Source organism: Melanerpes formicivorus, unplaced genomic scaffold, assembly GCF_026170545.1.
Source record: "Melanerpes formicivorus ecotype bairdi unplaced genomic scaffold, bMelFor1.0.p_v2 SCAF_121, whole genome shotgun sequence".
In the NCBI taxonomy this organism is placed as follows: domain Eukaryota; kingdom Metazoa; phylum Chordata; class Aves; order Piciformes; family Picidae; genus Melanerpes; species Melanerpes formicivorus.
Window position 1 is genome coordinate 631,512 of NW_027142473.1, and position 13,010 is coordinate 644,521.

The window sequence follows — 13,010 nt, forward strand, 5'->3', positions numbered from 1 at the left end:
TGATTTGGTTCCGCTCCCCAGGCTCTCCAGCCCTCTCTTTCCTCCCTCCCTTTACATCCCTGATTTACTAAGCTGCTCCTACCAGAAGATCTTGTGTTTTCTAGATACAGTCATCATCTGCTTGTTTCCAGCTGCAACCCAGCACTTTTTTGACATGTCACCTGCAAACAGTTTTTCAGGTAGTTTTAGTTACCTGGAGGATCTAAATATCTTAATGTTGAATTCAAACTCATTTGGGCTGAAGAGGAAGAGGACACAGGCTGACAAGCCTAAAGACTCTGGGGTCAACTCTGCCTAATTAACAGCATTAAATAGTCATCAGTCAGTCAGCCCTGTGCTCAAAGAGCAAGTATTACAAATGTGAAGAGAATGGAGACCATGAACTGTGCCTTTAAACCACAGGCCAAAGAAGGGATCTGCTTTGAAACTATTTTGGCAGCAAAAGTATTTTACTGATTTACTAGAGAACGAGACCACAGCCTGCGAGCTGGGGCAGCCAGGTTTTCCTGTCACACAGCCAATCTGAAGCCACTGCTGCCTGCTGAGAAATGGCCAGGATTCCCTCTCCTCCCTCAGCCTCTCTGACAAGCTTTTGCTGAGTGCACAGCCTGGGAACATGGACAACAATCCATTTTCAGGCTTCCAGGGAACGTTACAAAAAGCATTTCCATCTTGAAGTTGGTACAACCAAGGACTAAAAATGGATGTGAGGAACAAGTTCTGCACCAGGAGGCTGCTGGAACATTGCAGCAGGTTGCCCAGGGAGGTGGTTGAGGCTCCATCCCTGGAGATATTCCAGGTGAGGCTGGACAGGGCTCTGGGCAACCTGCTCCAGTGGAGGATGTCCCTGCTGAGTGCAGAGGGGTTGGACTGGATGAGCTATAGAAGTCCCTTCCAGCCCAAACCATTCTGTGGTTCTATGAAAATCTTAATTCAGTGCCTTGAGATGTTAAAATATTCCCCTAACAGCTCTAAAGTTGTATGTGTCACAATGAATTTCACAGTCACAGAATGGGTTGGGTTGGGTTGGAAGGAACCTTCAAGATCATGCAGCTCCAACCCCCTGCCATGGGCAGGGACACCTCCCACCAGCCCAGGCTGCTCCAGGCCTCATCCAGCCTGGCCTTGAACACCTCCAGGGAGGAGGCAGCCACAGCCTCCCTGGGCAGCCTGTGCCAGAGTCTCCTCAGCCTCACTGTGCAAAGCTGTAAAGTTCTGCTGCCGTGCACCAGGGTCCAAAGAAGTGACAGTAAAGCACTCCAGAACAGAATGGCTCATTTGCCTCCCACAGCACCTCCGCTGCAGCACAGCTGAGCCCTGGACCTGCTCCTTCACTTGTGATGCTCCTGGTTCTGCACAGGGAGCCACAGTTTAGCTGCAGACCCTGACAGAGGCATTGCTTGTTGGACAGAAGAAGTTTGATTTCCCTGCAAGGCACATACCTGATAAAAATCTTTATCATGAAACCTAATTTGGTAAGGTTTTGCATTCCAGTAATCAAATCTCAGAGCCTCTTTTGCTGAAGGTGTGAAAGCAACTGATGCAAAAGTTCAGTTGTGCTGCTTGGGGTTAAATACCAAATGCCAAAGAATCGTTCTGGATTGGAAACAGCACTGGCAGGAACTGCTCATCCCAGGGCCTGTCAGTGCTTCAGTCTGGTGCTCCAAGAATGTGTAGTCAGCATTCTTTCTTTTCCCCCTTACCATACAGGTGGAAGGTCCCTCATTAATTGCATTTGCAATACTGCTCATATGAACTTCATTTAAGGATAAGGAACCTGGGTAGGAGTATTCCAGCAGGGCCTTATCTTTCTACCAGCTGTCACAGGAAAAAAGCCCCAGAAATTAAATACAAACTGTCTGGCAGAGTGAAATGTATTGGCTCTTCCAGCAAACCAAGTTTCAAAGCCAGATGACAGCAGCCCTGATGGAATTCTAAACTAGAAGCAGTTTCCTACCATCTAGAAGCAGACAGGCAGAAATAGGTTTGATATGTAGGTGTTGTTCTGCAATACAGAGGCCAACGTCTGGCACCTTAGCTACAGCAGCAGCGAGTTGGGTGAGGCAACCCTAAGGTGACCTGGCAGTGATTCACACAGCAGTTGGACAGGAGCTCAGGAAGTTCTGAAGCCCAGCCTCCTGCTCATTGCAGGCTCAGCTGCAACACCTGAGCAGGCTGCTCAGGGCTTTAAGCAGTTTTATCTGAGTCATCTCCTCTTCTCATGGCAATTTTTGTTGCTTATAAACATGCAGCAGTCAGCAACACAGAAAGGTACATTGGTCAAGGCCAGACCAGCTGGCAGGAGGGGTTAATTACATCATAAATAGTATTATGTAGAGCAATACCTTCATTACAGCTTGAGATATACAACACTTCTCTTTCCCAGGCAGTTGGTGTGTGTTTGGTTTTGTAACAGTGAAAAACTATTTGTTGCCTTCTGGAGAACATAAAATGAACAAAAAAAAATAACCCTGAGGAATGTGCCAAGATGACCTAGGTTTGATTTAACAAACCTCTGTGCTAAAGCCTGAGAAATGAGAAGACATGCACACGTCTTTAAACATCAGAGGAGACTTGATGGGGTGCTTGGTGCCATGGGTTAGTTGTTTGGGTGGGTTGGATTGGTTGCTGGGTTGGACACGATGATCTTGAAGGTCTCTTCCAACCTGGTTTGGTTTATTCTAAATAAATAAAGCTATCACCCTCGGTTATGGGAAGAGTAACAGTGCCAACAGAAGCAGCACTTTGGGCGCAGGTCTGGCAGAATGAGTGTCTGGTAAGCACCTACCCAAGTCCTGTACTCTTACAGGAACACAGACTTCGTGGTTTTCATGTCCTGTTCCAGCAGCGTGGGCACAGATGAACCAGCATCGTCCCAGACAGATGCTGGCATTTCAGTCAACTTTGTCCAAGCTTCTTTGGGCGCTGTGGCTGTCCCACGTTAGCCACAGCCACGGCCAAGCACCTGGCTCACGCTGCCACTTCCCAATACCGAAGTTGGAGCGTGCTAAGCAAGTGGTACCCGAGCTGAAACATTTTGAGCGCATTTTTATGCTTGCCAGTCAGATGCATGACCTCAGTCTGTGAGACAACATAACGCCCCAGAGGAAATGTACTGACCGAGAACCTAATGACAGGCTAAACGTTGTGTTTCCGGCACGCCAGGCTCCTTAACGCAGCCCTGACTGTGCAGAGCCGCTCTTCGGGATGGACGTTTGACGCATTATGGGGCAGCCAGGATGAGTTCCCAACCTGAAGTGGATCCCCTCCTGTGCCTGGGGCCACCCCACGGCGCCGAGCCCCGCGCCGCGCTCCCGGGGCCCTACCCCAGCGCTGACACCGACACCAGCCCCCTGCCCCCCTGCCCCGGGGCAGGCTCCGGCCTGCCGCTGCCCAGCTGCTGCGCGCCATCGGGCACCGGCGACTCGCAGAGCCCAGCCCTGAGTACCAGAGGGGCCATCCCGGCCTTCTGCGGGGCTGGGACAGGCCCAGGAACTGCCAGCCCCGACCTGGCGCCGCCGCATGCCCCGACTCCCCTGCCCGGCTCCTCGTGGCCATAGCAACAGCGCCCGCCCCCCGGCCCTGGCTCTTAGCTGCCTGCCTTCCTGCCTGCGCCCTAGCACCTCCGCCCTCTCCCTGCCCTACAGGCCACCTAACTGAAGAACCTAAAGTTCAGCGCTGCCCGGGAGCTCCGAAGCGCCCCCAGACCGCGAGGCTCCGGTAGTTGACCCGACCCCTTCAGCGGCCCCGGCCTCGTCCCGGCGGGCGGCAAGGGCTGCCCCGCCGCGCTGCCTGAGCAGTCAACCGCCGCCCCGCCCCGCGCGGCCTGCGACAAGGTCCCCGCGCCAGGTGTCCGCGGCGCTGCCTGTGCCGAGCGCCGCCGAGGTCCCCGCCTGCCCGCGGTGGTGCCTGCGCACAACTGCCGCAGCCGGAGGAGGCAGGGAAGTTGGGAGCGAGCGGCGCGCCGAGCCGGGCCGCATCGGCGAGACGGTGCTGGCGGAGGGCAGCGAGGGTGGGGCGGGCAGGCGGAGGGGTCCGGGCAGAGAGGGGGGCCTGGCAGCGGAGGAGGAGGTGGAGGAGGAGGAGGAGCGCGGCCCGGTGCCGGCCGCTATGGACCAGTGCGTGACGGTGGAGCGGGAGCTGGAGAAGGTGCTGCAGAAGTTCTCGGGCTACGGGCAGCTCTGCGAGCGCAGCCTGGAAGAGCTCATCCAGTACGCGGGCGGGCTGCGCCGGGAGATCCTTCAAACGGAGAGTACGTGGGGACCCCCTCCCGCTCCCCTCTGCCCCTTCCCTGAGGAGGCAGGGCCCAGCTCCTTCCTCTGGGGTGGGAAATCTCTAGAGGCTCAAAACTTTTGGCCTTTGTGGGCGGGGGGGAACCCCTCCAGGCAGACACCCACCCACCCCCCTGCCTCCAGCCTCCGGGTCGAGCTCCTGCGGGCTCCAGCCCTGCGTAGGGGCCGGCCCCGGGCAGCATGAAAGCTCTGCGGGGCGAGGGCTGAGCTGAGGGTCTCTCTCCAGCACCTTCCTAGGGTCGGAGCTCTGTGAGTTTCCTGCAGGAGAAGCATTAAAGGCAGAGCCAGGTACGGGCCCTCCCTTGCCTGCCTTCCGTGCGCTGCTGAGGAGTGTTTGCTCCTGGTCAGCAGGTGCTGCGTGACCCTGGTCAGCGCCTTCGGCCTCATGCGTTCATGTTGGCTGGCAGGGGGGCTGGTCACCCTCAGGGGAATAAACAGCACAGCTGCCCTCTTTTCCTCCCCCCCCCCCCCCCAAGTCAGTAAGTTCTTTTCTCTTGCCGTGGCTGGGTTTGGAAGCGCCGAGGGCGCAGCGCTCAGCGGCAGGAAGTAAACACGGGCTCCCCAGGCTTGTCTGTTTTGCAGCTGATGCTGATGCTTGCGCAGGCGGGCTGGCTGGTCACGGCACGCTGTCAACAGGAGGCGTTTAAACCTTGCGAAACCCCCGAGCCGGAGGTGGCGCGGCGTGTGCTGCCGGGGCGGGAGGAGGTGGGGAGGCAGCTGCACTGATTTACCCGAGGCCGTGCAGGCGGCCGGCGATGGCTCAGGGGTCAACGATGGGAGCCTGCAGCCCGAACTGGCGGGCAGGCTGAGCCGCGCCGCTGCTCGGCGGGATGTGCTTTTGCTGGGCTCCGAGCAGAAGGCGTTTGCTGCAGCCCTGTGCGGGCGCGGGTGCGGAGCCCGCTCGGTGCGCGGGGCTGCAGCAGCAGCAGCAGCAGCAGGAGCCCCGGCGCGGCGGAGCCGCTGCGAGCACAGCCCTTGCCACAGGGAGCGAACCTGCAGCTCCGGCAGTTCCCAGGCGTCAGGGTGGAAGAGCATTTGGTCTTCTGGCGTTGTTGTGAGCTGCATTTCAATGAGTGTCTGCTGTGCTGGTTGAGACAGGGTGGGCTGGTGCAGAGGGGACAGCTGATAACGTGGGTCTTCACAGACTGCTCACCAGGAGCTCTCAGTGTGCACTTGCAGCCCGCAAAGCCAATCAGATCCTGGGCTGCATCAGGAGAAGTGTGGCCAGCAGGTCGAGGGAGGTGATCCTCCCCCTCTGCTCAGCTCTGCTGAGACCCCACCTGGAGTACTGCCTCCAGTTCTGGAGCCCCTATTACAAGAGGGATGTGGAGGTGCTGGAAGGTGTCCAGAGCAGGGCCAGGAGGATGAGCAGAGGGCTGGAGCACCTCTCCTATGAGGACAGACTGAAGGAGTTGGGGCTGTTCAGTCTGCAGAAGAGAAGGCTCTGAGGTGACCTCATTGTGGCCTTCCAGTATCTGAAGGGGGCTACAGGAAGGCTGGGGAGGGACTGCTCAGGATCTCAGGTAGTGATAGGACTAGGGGGAATGGAATGAAGCTGGAGGTGGGGAGATTCAGGCTGGAGGTGAGGAGGAAGTTCTTCCCCATGAGAGTGGTGAAGCCCTGGAATGGGTTGTCCAGGGAGGTGGTTGGGGCCCTGTCCCTGGGGGTGTTTAAGGCCAGGCTGGATGAGACTCTGTCCAGCCTGATCTAGTGTGGGGTGTCCCTGCCCATGGCAGGGGGGTTGGAACTAGATGATCCTTGTGGTCCCTTCCAACCCTGAATGAAACTATGAAACTATGACTGAGGGGTGAGCTGGCCTGGAAGGCTCTGTGCGCTCACACCTGTGTTTGTCCTGATCATCACAGGGCTCTGGGGGACTGTAAGAATCCTGTGGCAGATTCAGGGCTTTTACTTTCTTTGTAATGAAATTAAAGGGTGCCAGTGTGCAGCTCCTTCAGGGTCCTCACTGGACTTTCCAGGCAGGCTTGGGGTAAAGGTTTTGAGGCTGCCCTGTGAGGGCACTGAAGGAGTTTTCAGCACTTCCCAAGTGAGTGGTGATGCTGTCCCACCAGAGTACAGCCCACAATGAGCTTGCTTTCAGCAAGGACTGTAGAATGAAGGCAGTGTTGTCAGGGCACCCTCAAACATCTGGGCACTCTGCTCAGTTTTGGCAGCTGGGGGTAAGCTTCCTTTCTGTGTGAGAAATAGGGGCTGGGTGGGTTGGGTTTGGTGGTTTTTTCCCCTTAACAACAACTTTGTAACAAGAGCAGGCATTTGTGCAGATCTGGCACGCTGCATCCTGAGTGTTTCTGAATAGTGATGGGGGTGCAGACAGCCAGACCTCTGCAGTTTGGGGGTTGTGAGCTGCAGGAATGTGCCTGAGTGTACAGTTTCAAAGCAAAAGAGAGGGAAGAGAAACCTCACTGCTGAAGAAATTAATCCTGTAGGACAAGATTTGAAAGGAAAGATGTGTGAGAAGACCTTAAATAGGTCTTAAATAGGAAGTGGGTGAAGAAAAGGAACTGCTAGAAGCTGCTTCAACCTCTACAGCAGTTTTTTCCCCCCACTCACACAGCCCCTTAAAATGTGTTATCTATTTTCATATTAAAACCTAAATCCAGAGCAGCCATGGGACTGTTCTGAACTGCAGTCTGCCTGTGAATAGGAAGACAAAGGTTGTCTTCTCTCCCCCCCAATATATCTCAGCAGATTGTGGATTCTTGGAGTGTGTAAACGTGTCTGGCTGACTAAACTTGGCTTTGGGCTCTGCCCTGTGCCTGATGCCTCCTCACTGATGTTTCAGTTTAGAACTGTAGGTGCACAAACCAGGGAGAAGCTGTTGGGCTGTGGTGTGCTCTGAACACTGAGTTACTGCTACTGCTGTCTGCAGGCTTCCTTCTTGTGAGGAGAGACTGAGGGAGCTGGCTCTAGCTTGGAGCACAGGAGCCTGAGGGTGACCTCATTAATGTTTATCAATATGTAAAGGGTGATGGAGCCAGGCTCTGCTGGGGGCTGCCCAATGCCAGCACCAGGGGCAGTGGTGGAGGCTGAGGCAGAGGAAGTGCCATGGGGACATGAGAAGAAATTTTTTTCCCTGTGAGGATGACAGAGGCCTGGAGCAGGCTGCCCAGGGGGGTTGTGGAGTCTCCCTCTCTGGAGAAACTCAAGACCCTCCTGGCTGTGTTCCTGTGTGACCTGCTCTACATGACCCTGCTCTGGCAGGGGTTTGGACTGGGTGAGCTTTCAAGGTCCCTTCCAGCCCCTGACACTCTGTGACTCTGCTGATCTATTAGGAGTAGCCCATGGGGGGAAGTCCTTTCTCTTGCAGCTCTGCTGGCTTTACCTTTAGCCATTCCCACTGCTTTGCTGTAGTTGGTTTCTGCTGCAGTGCCAGGGGTGAGTAATTCACTTAGCTGCTTGAGGTAAGAGCACATGGAAGTTGTTTGGATTTTAGCTTCATGGCTTTTCTTGCAAAACAAATCACTGTGAAGAGTTTTATTATTGGGCAGTGAGGGTTGGCATTTTGCTTGCTGCAGCACTTCCAACTGGTTCTGTCCTGGCAAAAGTGGTGACAGTTCAGTGAGAGCCTGCAGGTGGTTTTAAAGGCTGTCTCAAGCACTAACTAGCAGCCAAGACATGACTGTCTTGGAAGTAATTTTAGGAGGCAAACTCTGTAATGGTTGAGTGAAACACTCATTTTTACACCAAGATGTGTGGTGTCAAGCCAGTGAATGTGCAATAAAGAGACTGCTTGGATCCTGTTACTCCTCACTCAGTCCCTGGGAAGAATATGGAAGCCTCTTAGTTCTTTGCCCAGGAGCCAATGTGTCTGGAGGGAGGGGGAAAAGAGAAAGCTTTTTGTGTTCTTAAAAGCTGTGGCTCTTGCAGAAATGCTCTTCAGGCTTCCAGGGATGAACAGGAGCTGTGTGCTTTTCCAGGGCTGGTGTACCACAGAAGATGGGTTTCATGGATGCCAGCAGCAGGGTTGAGGGTCAGGATGCATAGAGGTAGGGACCTGGAATGAGTGGCTGCTGAGCTCCTGCCTACTCCTACAGCTGTTTCCTGGGTTCCCTTTGCTCTCCTCAGGCATCTTGCTAAGGGCACACTGAGAGAGGTGCAGTTTGTTTCTGTGGGTCTTGAGTTCCTGCTCTCACAGCAGCAGGGTGTGCCTGTGCTTTGCTCTCCATGAAGGGCCAGACATGGACTCAGGCATGCTGCTGAAAGCAAAGGTTGTTAGAGTGTTGAAGGAGAAGGGAAGAGGCTTTGAGGAGAATGGGATTGCTTTCCAAGCCTGCCTTCTAAAGAGGTATTTCAGGGATTTTGGTTTTTCATGTGGGGGGTTTGGGTCTGGAATGTGAAGGAAGCATTTCTGGGCTGTTCTCCCACTTAAATTAGCTTTCCCTTGCAGTTGAAGGCTGTTAAGAACAATTCTTCAGGTGGAATGAACTTGGAAGGAGGCTTCCAGAGATAGGAGTGGAAAAGATTCTCCTTGTGTTCTGAACTGGAAAGCTGAAAGGAAGCTTGCTTGCTTTACTGGGGGAAAGCACAGAGGAGTGGTGGGGGGAGGGCTACAGCTAAAGCTGCTGAGTTGTGTTTGAGTTGAACCACATAGCATGTGAACTGCCCAGAGCAGTGGTGTGGTCAAGGGCTTGTCAGCCTTTGGTGTGATTTTGGTCACAGAATGGCTGTGCAGCACTGCAGCCACTGCTGGGACAGCAGGTCAAACATGCCACAGCTTCTAGGGACTACATCTTATGTAAGAGGGAAGTGTGGACCTGCTGCTCACAGGCAGGTCCCTTCTGGGCTGTTCATGGTCCAGTGAGGAGTGTTTGAGAGTGGCTGGCTGAACTGTTCAGAGCTGCTCCCCCAGGGCAGGCAGCAGCAGTTTCACACAGCTCAAGTGCAGAGTTGGGTATCAGTGAGGAGCCTGTGGGGCAAGGTTTTGCTGGCCCCTTGTTGAAATGGCACTCTAATGGACCTTTCTGAAAGCAAAGATCTGCTGTGCCTGAGACCTGTGAGAGCTGGACATGATGTTTGTGAGCTGCTGCCCTTGGTCAGTGCTCCATGCCCCTGGCTGGAGTCAGCGGTGTCCTGGCCGCCTCCCCTCATTTCAGCTGATCTTCTTTGCCTGGAGGAGTTCCTGTGTGATCTGCTCTAGGTGCTCCTGCTCTGGCAGGGGGGTTGGACTGGATGATCTCCTGGGGTCCCTCCCAGCCCCACACATTCTGTGCAGCTCCCTGGGCTGCATCTCTCTCTCCATGCCTGTGGATCCCTTCCTGCGGCTCGCCTCGGAACGCTCGCTCGCTTGCTTGTGTTTTCTGACAGTCATTCTCCTCTCTTTTCTCTAGATCAAGATGGAGACCTGTCAGGGACAATCTCACTGGTTATGACACAGTGTTGTAAAAGAATAAAAGACACAGTTCAAAAGCTGGCCTCTGAGCATAAAGACATCCACAGCAGCGTGTCCCGAGTTGGAAAAGCCATCGACAAGGTATTTACCCCTGCTCTGATTGTGGTGCTGTGTGTGTTCTGTGATGGCACAGGGCTGGCATGTACACTGCAGCTCATCTTAACCCTTCCTCTCAACTACAGAAGCACAGGCAAGATGCTGGGGTGTGCAGTGCTTGCTTTCAGAGCTTGTGTGCCAAGTGGTCCTTGTGGGGCAGGTGATGCCTGAAGCCCTCTGGGTACCGCCAGGCTCAGTGTGCTCAGCAACCTGTGGGCTTCACTCTCTCTCACTGTAAGAAAGCCTGGGGTTTAAGACATGTATTGCATGCCACCTCAAACACTGCATCCAGTTCTGGTGTCCCCACTGCAAGAGGGACACAGAGCTGTTTGAAGAAGGCCAGAGGAGGCTGCAAAGATGATCCAGGGACTGGAGCACCTCTGCTATGAGGACAGGCTGAGAGGGCAGGGGGTGTTCAGCCTGGAGAGGAGAAGATTCTGGGGGGACCTTAGAGCTGCCTTCCAATAGCTGAGGGGAGCCTGCAGGAAGGCTGCAAAGGGACTTTTTACAAGGATGCCCACCAACAGGACAAGGGGAAATGGATTTAAATTAAAGGAGAACAGGTTTAGATTGGATCTGAGGAAGAAATTCTTCACTGTGAGGGTGGCAAGACTCTGGCATGGATTGTCCAGGGAGGCTGTGGATGCCTCCTCCCTGGAGATGTTGAAGGCCAGGTTGGATGAGGCCTTGAGTAACCTGGCTAGTTGAGAGGTGTCCCTGCCCATGGCAGGGGGTTGGAGTAGATGATCTCTGAGGTCTGTTCTGTGATTCTAGATAATTGTCAGCAGAGAACTCAGAAGCAGCATTTTGGTTTAGGGGACAGGATAAACCCAGATATCTTCAGGACATACACTTCAGGTGTGATGCTGGTTCTTAGGGCTCAGTTTCCTAACACATGATGTTCTTGATGGGGATGGAGTAGGTTGAACATCTCATCATGCCTGTGCCATAACAAACATTCAGGTAGGAGAGCTTCTCTTTGGAGCTCTGCATGTCAGACACTCTTCACCCTGGAACTGCTAGGAGCATAACTGGCATCTGAAGATACTCTTGTGGGTAGACATTAACAATTCTCTGAGAGGATGCTCAGCACTCTTGTTGCTGCTTTGTGGTCAGTGGGGCCATACATACTCCTCCAGGCCATGTGCCAGTTCCTGCATCTCTCTGGTCTGTTCTTTTGTGTAACACAGTTCTGTGTGCCTGGAGCCTTGTACTTGCTTTTTTTGGACATGCTCATATGACAGAGTCCTGGAATGGCTTGGGTTGGAAGGGGCCTTAAAGATCATCTGGTTTCAACCCCATGCCATGGGCAGGGAGACCTCCTGCTAGACCAGCATGTTCAAGGCCCCAGACACTCTGGCTTGGAGCCCTTCCAGACTTGGAGCTCCACAGCTCTCTGGGTAGGCTCTCCAGTGCCTCACCACCATCAGGAGAAAGATCAGACATTGGGAAGAAATTCTAAACCAAGTTTCTCCCTGTTTGAAGCCATTCCCCCTCGTCCTGTCACCCCATGCCTTTGTGAACAGTCCCTCTCCAGCTCTCCTGTAGCCCCCTTCTAATCCTGGGAGGCTGCTCTGAGGTTTCCCCAGAGCCTTCTCCAGGCTGGACAATGCCAGCTCTCCCAGCCTGTGCCCAGCCCTTTGATCATCTCCATGGCCTCCTCTGGTCCTGCTCTCACAGTTCCATGCTCTTCTTGTGTTGGGGCTCCAGAGCTGGACACAAGACTCCAGGTGTGGTCCCCCCAGAGTAGACTGGAGGGGAAGAATCCCTCCATCAGCCTGCTGGCCATGCTGCCTTTGATGTAGCCCAGGCTGTTTGGCTTCTGGGCTGCCAGTGCATGTTGCTGGGTCGTGTTGAGCTTCTCACTGGAACATGTTTGTGATGGTTTAGTCTAAGCAGTTGGTCTGGGGCTCACCTTACAGCCTTTCTAAGGAGCACAGTAGGAGCTGAAGCTGTTTGTCTGGAGAGAGGCATTGGCCACAGGACACAGCACCACAGAGCACTCCTCCTTGGGGGATCTCAGTTCAACTTGGTTAGTAGGAAAGCCTTGTCCAGTGCAGCCTAACAGCAGTGTGGTGAAGGACCCAGGTCCATCCTTCTGTTCATGGGCAGAGTGTCTGAGGAAGGGCTGATGTGGTGCCTGTATCTCTGACTGACCCTCCTGGAGGGCTCCAGTGTGGCACTGAGAGCATTAATCCAAGCCACAGCTTAAGGAGACAGCTGGCTCTAATCCTTGCTGCTGTATCTAAACCAATTAACTGGAGCAAAATTCCATCCTCATTACTGCTTTGAAGCCTGAAACAACTCTCTGTAATCTTGTCTCAAGTTTGGAACTCCCCATTTCTGCCTTAGCCACTGGCCTTTGTACCAGTGAGCTTTCAGGTCTGGTTCTGCCTTCCTCCTGTCAATACTCTGAGGTGTAGCAGCTCTAGGTCCTACAGAGAGGGTGTGAATGCTCAGTGGAGATTGGAGAGTAGTTCTTAGAGGCCACAGAAGAGAGCACTTCAAAGCTCAGTAAAGTTTGGATGTGAGTGCAGAGTCCAGACTGCTGCTTCACTTCTCACCTGCATGCTTTTTGCAGTGCTGCCTCTGCCCTGCTGTCTTCAGTGTACCTGCTATTTTTGTTAGAGAAGGGATGCCCTACATCACCAGAAGTCCTCTCCATGGCTGCTGAGTCTCAGAAGGGTTTTATCACTGGGAGGTTCACAAAGGAGCTCAACTTAGTGTGTTCAATGTACTTACTCCCCTGGGGTTTCAGTATTCTTTGGTATCTGTGGGGTTGGCATCAAAAGACCAGGAGCAGTGGGAAGGCCACAGCTGCCCAGTGCTGCTCATGTTGAAGGACCTCTCTTGATGAAGGTCTGAGCAGTGGTTGGGAATTGTCTCCTTGGAGCCTAACATTCTGCTGGACCTAATTCAAAACACTTGCATGTAACAATTTGTTATTTTTTCCTGACTGATGTCTTAAGGGAAGTGCTTCAAACCCATGTCCAGCTCTGGGGCCCCAGCACAAGAAGGACCTGCAGCTGCTGGAGAGGCTCCAGAGGAGGCCACAGAGATGAGCAGAGGGCTGCAGAACCTCCCCTGTGGGGACAGGCTGGGAGAGTTGGGGCTGTGCAGCCTGGAGAAGCAAAAGCTCCAGGGAGGCCTTGGAGCAGCCTTCCAGTACTTGAAGGGGCTCCAGGAGAGCTGGGGAGGGACTTTGGACAAGG

At 54.0% G+C, this 13,010-nt stretch overlaps 1 protein-coding gene across 1 annotated transcript in view; it reads left to right on the forward strand.

Moving 5' to 3' along the window:
• Positions 1-3,881: 3,881 nt before the first annotated feature.
• Positions 3,882-13,010, forward strand: part of RMND5A (required for meiotic nuclear division 5 homolog A) — a 39,018-nt gene continuing 29,889 nt past the window's right edge. The window contains exons 1-2 of the mRNA XM_068167611.1: positions 3,882-4,252; positions 9,641-9,783. Coding sequence (XP_068023712.1) covers positions 4,111-4,252; positions 9,641-9,783 — 285 coding nt within the window. The 5' untranslated portion in view covers positions 3,882-4,110. The remainder of the gene's footprint in view (positions 4,253-9,640; positions 9,784-13,010) is intronic.